At 34.2% G+C, this 11,440-nt stretch overlaps 1 protein-coding gene across 2 annotated transcripts; it reads right to left on the reverse strand.

Moving 5' to 3' along the window:
- Positions 1–836: 836 nt before the first annotated feature.
- Positions 837–11,203, reverse strand: LOC113301475 (bifunctional dethiobiotin synthetase/7,8-diamino-pelargonic acid aminotransferase, mitochondrial-like). Of its 2 annotated transcripts, none has more exons than XM_026550253.1 (14): positions 10,225–11,203; positions 9,390–9,560; positions 9,041–9,302; positions 8,858–8,938; positions 8,153–8,273; positions 5,333–5,481; positions 4,781–4,875; positions 4,501–4,616; positions 4,262–4,408; positions 3,564–3,697; positions 3,349–3,480; positions 2,077–2,211; positions 1,758–1,870; positions 837–1,326 (listed from the first exon to the last, which is right to left on the reverse strand). In XM_026550253.1, the coding sequence occupies exons 1-14, from the start codon at positions 10,977–10,979 to the stop codon at positions 1,125–1,127; spliced, it is 2,613 nt and encodes an 870-aa protein (XP_026406038.1). In that variant the 5' UTR covers positions 10,980–11,203; the 3' UTR covers positions 837–1,124. The 2 variants fall into 2 exon arrangements, with proteins under 2 accessions (XP_026406038.1, XP_026406039.1); XM_026550254.1 differs by lacking the exon at positions 10,225–11,203 and adding an exon at positions 9,698–9,727.
- Positions 11,204–11,440: the final 237 nt, after the last annotated feature.

The raw sequence follows: 11,440 nt of genomic DNA on the forward strand, positions 1-11,440 counted from the left end.
TCCTAGTTTGTAGGACCCTACTATTGGAGCATCTCCAACAGAAGGTGCAAAAAATCCTATGTGGCTTTTTAATTTAGTTCTTTTATTTATGGGGTCTACACATAGAGTAAATATAGGACCTCATATCTAAAAAATCACCTCCAACAGTAATAATTTTAATTAAAAAATTAGTGAAAAATATGACATGGAGGTGAAGCCGGATGTGTAGATAACACTTTTTTGAACACCTTCATAATTAGTAATCTGTTCCTTCTACTGTTGGAGATGGATTTATGCTAAACGGGGTCTAAAATCCTATGCGTCACTATGGAAAAAAAAGAAGAAGGAGATTCACCCTCTGTTACAGATGCTCTAGGAATCAAGAGATGAAGCAGCTGGAATATCTTGCTTTGCATGATGCAATGGAGTGGGCATTCTCAAAGAATTTGAGGAAGTTATATTCGAGTCAGATACTGAAGTCCTAGTTAAGTCAATACAATAAATGAGATAGTGAAGTCCTAGTTGTAGTCAGATAGTGAAGTCCTAGTTAAGCCAATAAATCAGGAAACTTCCTATGTTCACGGATTAAACCAAAGCATGCAACCAAACTACAACTACAAACAGGAGAGCACGCACACATGTATTTGGAATCACACTTGCCCTGAATTCCTGACTGTAATTGTAATGAATGATTCAATGGGGCGCTCTTACCCCAGAGAAGTTCAGTTTTAATAAAATTGTCATCTCTTTCAAAAAAAAAAAAAAAAAAAAAATTAAACCAAAGTACTATCCCGGATATCAAGCTTTTACTTTAGAGTCGTGAATACTGTGAACAGGTTAAAAAATGGAGTAGCTGACTTAATAGCTAAGAAAGCTGCAGAGGCATAAACTTTGAGTATTGTGATGATTTCCCACCTGACATTAATGCATGGGTACAAGGGGATATCACTACTTGTAATTTAAATGCCTGATCAGTAAATTCTCTTTTGAATCAAAAATAAAAATACTTGCTAGGAGATGAATGAACTAGAATGCAAAATGAATGAATGAATATTACATTGTTGAGCTACATGTCTGATCCTGGAAAAAATTACATTTTAACTTGTTACATTAATTATCGCGACATAAATCTTCAAGGTTTGCAATCAGCAGAAATATTGCATTCTTTCCTTCTTAGTTTGGTCGAACTCCTGCAAACCTCTATAAAGTTTGTTGAGCAGTTCGGCGCAGATACGAGGAGATGTGCATGGTCCACACATTAGATAAATAACATTGCCTAGAGGCCTCATGTAGATGCCATCTTCACGGAGGCTGCGCAGAAGAGAAATGGCATACATTGAAGCATACCTGAAACAGTCATCAAGTAAACCCACAGTTAGGCGTTCAAGGTATCTAAATTAAAGAAAGTCGTGAAGCAAGTTTAATACAGTCATCATGCACTGGTTCACAAACGACACTGTTCTAGGCATGCAAATGGGGAATGCTTTCCTTGACAAGAGAACTATTACTTTTGGGGATTTGGCTATTTGGTTAAATCATTTTTGCCAAAATGATCTCAGACTACATGTTAGGATCTTTCTGAATTAGTAGCATTATCATGTTCATTTACTATATATACTATATATGTTGAGTTAAATAAATCTTCCTTCAGTGGGAATGCCTCTTCAAAACTAGTTACAGGGATTTAAAGATATTATCTAATCCAACTGAAATTTTGAGTTTGCACAAATACCAGTTCAGCATATATATATACATACAATAGGGCTCAGAAAAAGTACCCAACATCACTGCCTTGTGCTTCGAGTTCTAGGGCGAAAAGAGTTCCCAACATTACCACTCTTTTTACCCCAGGATGTGATGATATCTGGCTCGCAATCTCGGCATCCCATAACTGCAAGCAAGTGGAAGGGTCCCAAAGGGTAAAACAAAAGGTGAGTTAGCATTAGAGAATAAAGTATGTTGCTATCCTGTGGTTCACCTGCTTAAACTAGATGGCCAAGTGGCAACCTATATGTGCATCATTCTCTTGAGTGTGCAATTCTTCCTCTAGCATGATAGATTCCTATTAACAACAGACAAACGAGAGTTCTGAAATACCTCTCTCATCTGCCTTCCTTCACTGGTAATATTGAGGTTTGTCAAAGGATCCTTGAACCATTGAATTGCTTTGACAGCTGCTGTGCAACCCATAGCATGTGCAGAGTAAGAGTGCCCATGCAAAAGGGCCATTAACTAAAACAAAAAAAATAGAATCGACGTCAGCATGTTCGAGTTCATTCTTAATTATGTTTTCCTTCAATATGATGAGTACATGCTTTATTTAGTCACGCCCTGTGCAAATGAATACATAGGCATGCAAGCAAAAGATAGTCAAGCAGAATATTTAGCTCTGAAATATCAAATTATGCAACTTCATAATCATCATAAGTTGAACGCAAACATGATTATAAAGGCAACCTTACGCTGAAACAGACATAACCCTAGTATTATCATACTCGACAGTTCATATAATCATCACCATACATAGTATGAACAACAAATGTGTCAAGGCAGATATCACCCATAAGATAGCGTTCTGTAATCATCTCAACTTAGCCTTTTTTCCATCTCTACAGTTTTAAGAATCACGAGTTTACGTAATAATCAGTTCATACTCCAACTAAACAAATAACATCAAAAATAAGAAGTTAACTCCTTAGGTTTTTGGCTTACACTTCTACTTATATGTCCTAGTGCTTGAGAGATGGACTAATTTGAGATTCTTTTATTATAATTGAGGCCAGAAGAGAGTCATAGTAATAGTCATGTGTCATTCAACCTTTCCATCATGAGTTCGCAGAACACTTACAACTTGGCTTTAGGACACCCAGTAAAACTTTAAAACTACTTCTTTAATCTGGCATTAGCCTAAACACATAATGAAGAATTTTATTCATGATCTTATCCAGATTACTACTAATCCGGCTTAACTTAAGCTAGTTGAAACTAGCTTGAACTAATCTTGTTTTGTTGGGTAAACCCCAGAAGAAAAAAAACCCAGCTTACTAGATTTTATAATATATTACTGTCCATGGATTTTGTTAGGAGTACTTAGTAAATACAAAAATAAGAGTACAGAAAAGGAAGTATGTATGACATATCTTATAAATGAACGAATGTAGTCTATGACATATAATCACCAAACCTAATTAAAATCTTGTATGATTTGAGCTAATTACGTGATTTTGCAAGAAAAAATATTTTGAAGATATCCAGTTCTAATAGTGGAGAAATAGAGAGTAATATCGACTATTGTTTCTCTTATAAGCATATGTATCTTGAATATCTTTGTGAACTAGTTCTATCAGTACATCATGAGATATCATGTACCTTAGAGTCCCCTTTAAATGCATTGAATACAGCATCCGAGGCCAATATAGCAGCTAATGGTATCATCCCACCAGTCATCAGCTTCCCATAGCATGCTATATCTGGTAAACAACCAAGTAATCCTGCTGCCGACTGGAAACAAAGTGTATTTCCAATTAATTAAGTGAATATAGTATGAGAAAAGAAGTGAAGTTACAAACATTACTAGTAATGACCTCGATTCCAAGGCGCCAAAAACCAGTAAAAACCTCGTCAAAGATAACAGGGATACGTCGACTTTGACACTCATTAACAAGGATTCTTTGAAAAAGTGGATCAATCATATGCATTCCACCAGCAGCATGTATAACTGCAAGACAAGATCAACCTTTAACCTGTGCAAATTTTGTTACTGCTGCGAGTGTCCATAGGACAAGTGTTCTGTTTACTAGCAAGAAACAGCAAAATAAAGGTTCCATATATTTATATCCTTCATTTAAGTTCCAGATCCGCCTCTAACAACAATGATGGTGTAGAGAGGCATGGCTCTGTATCTAGCAGATTCAGATGAAGATCTCTCATACCCAATCAGATTGACTCAATATTTACCTTTGTCTTCACCTTTTATCCCCTATATACTGCAGATACATGTTCATACTTTTACATAAGTATCCAGTAGATCACATGGTTCGGATAACTGACTCAATATTTACCTTTTGTCTTCACCTTTTATCCCCTATATACTGCAGATACATGTTCATACTTTTACATAAGTATCCAGTAGATCACATGGTTCGGATAACTAGTTGAGTTGACCTTAGACTAGGATCTGAAAAATGGAAAGGAAATTGGTGCTCCAAAAAGGAATCTACAGTTCCTCCTTTTATGGTACTGAAATGACACTCATGCAAACAAAAATACAAAGCTATCTTGCCTGGCTCAAGTATTAGAGCTCCAATATGCGCAGAACTTCCAGATTCTAAAAGCTGTGATAGTTGTTCGGAAATATATGCTGAATAACTTCTACCAAGATCTGAAACATCCCGTGTCCCACAGAACAGCTCACTTTGCGAGCTGAAGGCTGTGAATATTTCAAGCACAGATTAAAGGAAGCACAATAAATCGAAGAAAACAAAGAAAACTGGTCAGGCCATGGGAAGCATTTTCACGTACTCATGTTTACAGGTTTACGTTTGTCAAACTGCAGTGATTTAGGTAAAGATAAATTCCAGGTCCTGCTGTGAATAAATACTGTTGGAGGGTCCAGAAAAACTCCCCTTCCTCTGTACCTACAAAAAGGATACTAGCTTATGGTCTTCTTAACTGTTAAACGATGCAGAATTACTGTAGAATGTGGTAATCCACATATATATATATATATGTATATATTGACCAAACCAGTATAGCTGAAATGTAAAACACTTGGAAAAACTTGCACGATTGGATTCAATACCATGGTTGCTGGAGAAATCCTGTATATGATGATGGGGCCTGTGCTTCCATGGCACCCAATGTATCACCATGATAAGATCCATTAAGGGCTAAGACCTGTTAAATGAAGAAAACAAGAATTATTCTCTGCAAAATATTCATCACTCTATCACTAGCCAAAATGATATCCTCTGTACGCATGCCACAAGGAGCTGTGAAAATGGAAACTAAAGCTAGTGAAATGCTGATATGAACTTCTCATAGGCATATAGTATTGCACTACTACCACTCATAAGAATCCAACTCCCAACCACGTGAATATGAAAAATATGCAGATAACAACGGTTGTATGGTTTAAAAACTGCCAAAGAAAGGATGAGTGGATGACCATTTGTTATGTATAAAATATTATATGTTTACATGTAACTCAATAAACACCACAACTTCAATTCCAAAGTCTAGAAAGGAATTAACATCAAAAGAAAAACTATCTGCCTAGGAGTCTTCTTCATGTTGAAAGCAACTATACTGTAGTTGAGCAGCCATTACAAAGAGCAGCTTGAATGAGACGCACCTTGAACTCTATATGCTTTTCAACCATGTTACCATTGCACAAATCCAAAAGGATACCATGATCTGATGAAAACTTTCGAAACGCCATTTTGAGAGCAATTTCAATTGCAGTGGATCCATTATCAGAGAAGAACGTTCGAGAAGCCCAACCTGCAGTGAAAAAACTAAACTACTAAGTCGTATTTACCAAGAAAGAGGGTAGATATGCATAACCAATGAACATTAGAAAAGAAGTAACTAGCAAAAATAAATATATTGCTCCTTTGGCGGATAATCTGGGATCTAAGACAAGAAAGCAAAACTATGCTAGAATACATACTTCCCCCCAAGACTGAATAAATTGCAGATATTTGACTACAGACCGTAAATGCCACGTGTCTTGGCATATCTGAGTAAGAGAGCTAAACACTCTCGGGCATAATATAGCCCCGTTTGGGATTGCTTTTTTTACACCAAAACCACTTTGTAACAAACTTGTAACAACTTTTTGAAGAAAAAGATGTTTGATAAATATTTTTGAAAGTGCTTTTCTCCAAAAATGACTTTCCTTTTAGGCCAACTTTTAAAAGCTATACAAAGAAGTAGCTTTTAAAAGCAGTAAAAGCAGACCCACTTTATTTTAATTAATTAATTTTCAATTTTAACTTTGTTATTATATTAAAAACATAATATTTACCCATGATTATTTTTCTTATATATTATTATTTTCATTATTCGATTTTTTCTCTTTCTTTTAATACCGTAGCAATAATAATAATATTGTTATTATTTAATAAATAAAAATAGAGTTTACAAGAAGTTGATCGGAAGCCTGGCCAAACTAAAACAATAATAATAGTAACTAAAATTTAAAATAAATTAAAATAGCAAATTATAAAAATAAGAATAGGAAATTATTAATATTATTTATTTAGTTAAATAACAGTAAAATCAAAAATGTATTTTATTATTAATGATTATTATTAGATATCATTTAAAATTAACAGTAATATCAAAAATGTATTTTATTATTATTGATTATTATTTACCAAAAAAAAAAAAGATTATTATTAGATATCATTTAAAATAAAACGAAAACATATTTATTTTTGTCATTGGTCACATTGACAGCACTTCAACATGCTAATTTATCAAACATAATTTACAGTATATTTGTTCCAAAGCACTTTGTATATTATAAAGCTAGTTTGGTATTGCTGTGAGTTTTACAAAAAAAAAAAACTTTTTTGTTGTGTTGTGATGTGCGTTGATGTGCTGTGCTTTAAAAATATAGTAGTCAGACGTTTGATAAACTATAATATGTAAAGTGTTGTGGAACCAAGAAACTGTAAATTCTGTTTGGTAAATTATCATGTTGAAGTGTTTATGATGTGGCTAATGACGAAAATAGACATGGTTTAAAAAAAAATTTAAATTACCTTTATTTAAATAAAGATAAAAAATAATAACAATTCTTATTAATATTAATATTTTAATCGTTCAATTTTTTATTTTTTTTAATTTTTAATTTTTACCTTAAAATACTATTATTATTATTAATAATATTTTAACCAGGAGTATTTTTTTTTATTATTATATATTATTAAACGAGCAAAAGCAGTATTATTATTATTTTATTATTATTATTGTTGTAATTATTATTTTATAATAAAAATTAATAAAATTTGATTAGTGAAACAATTGTACATAAATAAATATTTAAGGGCAGAGTTTGTCTTTTTAACACAATAACAAGGTTAAAATACTGCCTTTAAAAGCTACTCCTGGATAACTTTTAAAAGTTGGCCTAAAACAGAAGTGCTTTTGAAGAAAAGCGCTTTGAAAAAAGTTTACCAAATGCTATTTTTTTTTAAAGTTTGTTACAAATTGGTTACAAAGTGCTTTTATAGGAAAAGAAACAATCCCAAACGGGGATTATAGTTTATCAAACGTTTAACCACTTTATTTCAACAGCACAGCACGGCAGAATTCACCGCATTAGTTTTTATGAAAATGAAGGTATTGTGCATATACTATCTCCTGGTTGGATATTTATTCAAACTTCTTGAACTCAACTTTGTATCCTGACTGACTGAAGTTATATATTCTTTCTATAAAAAAAGAGCATATTATCTGTCAAAAAAATGTACAAGTGATGACCATTTGTACGATCAAATTTTACTTGGAAAAACTACACGTTACTTGGATTTAGTTAACCTTGCAACTTCAAAGGTCTATAGACGTTTACAACTGAAAACCATTTATCCAAAAATAAAGAAAAACGAAAAAAGAAATGAGGTAACACACTAAGAATCCACTCAAGTGCATGTTAACGACCAAGAAAACACAAACATAACCTCCAATCTCAAAGAGATTAGCATGGAGAAGAAAATTTCAAGAGAATTTAATATTCCAAAGCCTAGAGCTAACCTACTTACATCTATCCTCTACATAAGCTTCTTGGGCTATTTTTTCCCTTCTTCTAATTACAATCTTGGCTTCACTGCCCTTTATTATTTCGCAGTTACAAAGTTGCTTTCTAGTAACAAAAACAATAATGTCTATACTATAAGGACACTCAATTATCCCGCATTCTCTTCAGTTCATCGTACAATGAGTGTGATAGATCAGAAAAGGTCAATTTTGAAGAAAAACATGCTTCCCTACTGAACGAATCTAAGAAGATCGCACATAATTGATAATTTGAAATTCAAAAATCCCTGTATTACTTGAAAGATTTAAAAATAGATAGAGTTTTTAGGATAGGTTACTGAAAAGCATGTGTGGTTCAAGATATATGAACAAATAAACAAATGAATAAAGACAAGTGAGGCTAACTAACCTCTACCAACACCTTCAAGCAAAAGCTCTGCGCACCGCAGAGCTGGCTCATAGACATTCTCAGGAAACATTACATGTCCAAATCTAGCAGCAGAGTAACCCATATCTCTTGCAAGCTCAACCTGTAACCACCTAATTAATAAAGTAATGGTAAGAAAAAGAAAAAAAGACTTGAAGATGTGAAGACATAGTGGCCTTGCTTGCGCTTCAAACAGAAAAATATGTGACTTCTTAAAAATGGAAAAAAGTAAATTCGAAGGAAAAGCAATGTACCACTATTTATTCGTGTTAATTTTCTTGTTAACTATTTAAATTAGAAAGTTCAGGTCAGCTTGACATCATAATGAATTTCAACATCCCCACACATTTACTAAGCCTATGCCATTGTTGTATTTTTCAATTCCATTTTTCTTCTAATTAAACCGTGTTAGTTACCTAGACAACAACATTGTAGTTACATAGCTAGCTTTTGTCACTGATGGATGATAAATGTGAAATTGGATTACTAACATCTATCAAAAAAGAGAAAAACGGAAATGCTGCCAATGAAAAATGGATAATTATAAAAAGAAAAAATATCAAAAAGACAAGAAAATGGAAAGAAGTAAAGAGCACATAGCATCTGTAAATTGCATGTCAAATCTTGCATCAGGTCCACATAACAAGAATGGAGTCCATCAAGAAAGGACATTTTCATATGATTGACCTGTAAAGTGGCATCCGGTCCTTGAGTCCACCAACTAGCACATGCGTCAAATTGTTGAGTAATAAGATCATGATTCTTAGCCTACATTTTACAAGCAAAATCAAGTTAAGCCTACTAACACTGACTCATATAGAATATATACTGGTAAAGTACAGTCCGAATATTAAGTGTTTTAGCATAAACCTTATGGACCGCAAAATTCTCTCCACAACGTGAATCTATTACTGTAACATTTTCTTCAGGAACAAGTCCGTGCTGAGTAAATGGCCACCAGAAAATGTTTTGCGCCTTCTTTGGCATGTTTTGTAATCTCCTTAACCTTTCTGAGTAAGAAGATTGCATTATCTCTGAGAGTGACTTGAATACATTTTGTGATTCATCAAACCATTCCATGAGGTTATTCGACTGATCTCGTGGAACAGATGGCAGCACAAGCACAGGAACACTGAAAGAGGAAATATTCAAGGTGAGATAGAAAAGCCCAAAACGCCACGCAGCTGCAGTAAAGTAAAAAAGTATCAAGCCAGATTACCTATTTCGTAGATAAGATATCAATGACTCCTCGTTTAGTAGACCATGATCTTCAATAATGATGGCAGCAACATCATAACCTCTGAGTTTCAAGCTCTCATAGGCGGAAATTGTTCCAGAAATACCACCTAAACGTCCATCCCCAACAAGAATAGCAGGTAACCTGAAAGGCCTGAGGAGCTAACAAATGTTAGAGAATTGATGTGACATTACCCAGAAAAACAAAAATATTTATCAAGAATAAACTCTGGGGCATGCATGGAAACTAACTAAACAAATTGGAGTTGACAATGGTTTGAAAGTGATTACCTAGGAACACATCGATTACTTTCTTTACTCCAAATTTTATATTTCTTTTTCTCGAGCATTTATTCTACACTATTTCTACTATGCGAGAAGATTCTCAAAGGCTAGAATGCATGATCGGTCAGCAGCTAAAAAAAAATTCTACGCCACCAAATCTATCGTTCATAAATTCCCAGAATCACTTGTGGAGTTTGTATCAGTTAATGCCGATAAACCTTAAAGATAGAGGTTTTTTCTTCTTAAACTCATTGCAGTCCTGGGAATTTGACGTTCTGATGCAGGGGATGTTCCCATACAGAAACCTCTTATTAGTCATAGTCAGATGCTTCAAACTTATATGGATGCATGGGCCGGCCATCAAAAGGCTCTTATTTCCTAGACTATCAAATGTTGTTCAAATTTTATCATTGAGTCTATACAGCTTACTGCACTCAGTAAACATAATAGATATTATTTAAATTTTCTGAACGAACCATACTGTGACATCATTCAGCTCTTACTGTAAAGCTTTACAAAACAAGAAAATGTACCTATATAAATCGCATTGTAGAGAACCCGAAGGACCTGGACTTGCAACACCCCCAGCAGTTTCAACTATAGTCCAAAACCTTTTCCCATCATCATCATTACCACCATCAACCAGATTCTTCTGCAAAGAATCCAGCAACCATGAATCTTCCACATCCCCACCTTCTCTTTGCACAGCAAGATGAGGAGAAATCGCCTCTTTCCAACCACAGATAGTCTTACAAACCAATTGAGCCCCCAAACCATCCTTCTCAATCCCTTCAATTCTTCTCTCTTCAAACCAACATAAATCTTTTAATCCACCACTATTCTCCACACCCTCATTCTCCAAATCAACACCGGAGATTTCTTTCCACGCAGGAACCGAAGCTTTCAAACCTTGATTAGAAGCTAATAAACTAAACTCGGGTTTTCGATTAACAAAAAACTCTGAAATTTTACGATAAACGAAACGAGAATCTGAGTCTAACGGAAAACCTGTTTGAACTGGTTTAATGTAATTGAATTTAACTTGTTTTTCTGAACATGATGATGATAAGATTGAAGTAGCTAAACCTGTTGAAACTAGGGTTTTACCAACACCAGTATTTGAACCCCATATCATGTAAATAGGATGTGAAAGATTTACGTCTAGTGACGATGGTATTGTTGTAGCTGTAGACAGAGATGAGAATGAAATACATCTGTGTAGATGAAATGATGAATTGAATAGTTTCTTGCTTTGGGTTTGATTTAATAGATTAGAAAATACTGACATTTCTGTATTTTGGGTTTGTGTATTTGCTTTTTTAGTCAGGGTTTAAGTAAGCAGGGAGAACAGAAATGAAAAACCCTAGCTTTCAAATCTTAACTGGAAAGCGGGTCATGATATAATTATAATAATTATATAAGAAGAAGATAGGTGGTGACAATTACAATGCTTTATCTACCTGCTCATTACTATGGAGTATGGACTCTGTAGCTAGCCACAGACTCATAGTAGAAAATAAATTGCCTCCCTATCGAATGGAAGAGTGCACTATCAATTTGAACTAATTATGGTCTCCAATGGGTAGGTTTCAACCCACTTTAACCCCATATTTATTTGCACACTCATTCATCCGGACGAATGGTTGGTACTGAAACACTAGACGGAAGACAGATCCTCCTCTAGAAAAAGAAAGCTACACGGGCCGGATTATCCCTGTCTATTGCAGGAAAAAATAATGAGTGGTTGGT

The sequence above is a fragment of the Papaver somniferum genome, chromosome 8 (genome assembly GCF_003573695.1).
Source record: "Papaver somniferum cultivar HN1 chromosome 8, ASM357369v1, whole genome shotgun sequence".
In the NCBI taxonomy this organism is placed as follows: domain Eukaryota; kingdom Viridiplantae; phylum Streptophyta; class Magnoliopsida; order Ranunculales; family Papaveraceae; genus Papaver; species Papaver somniferum.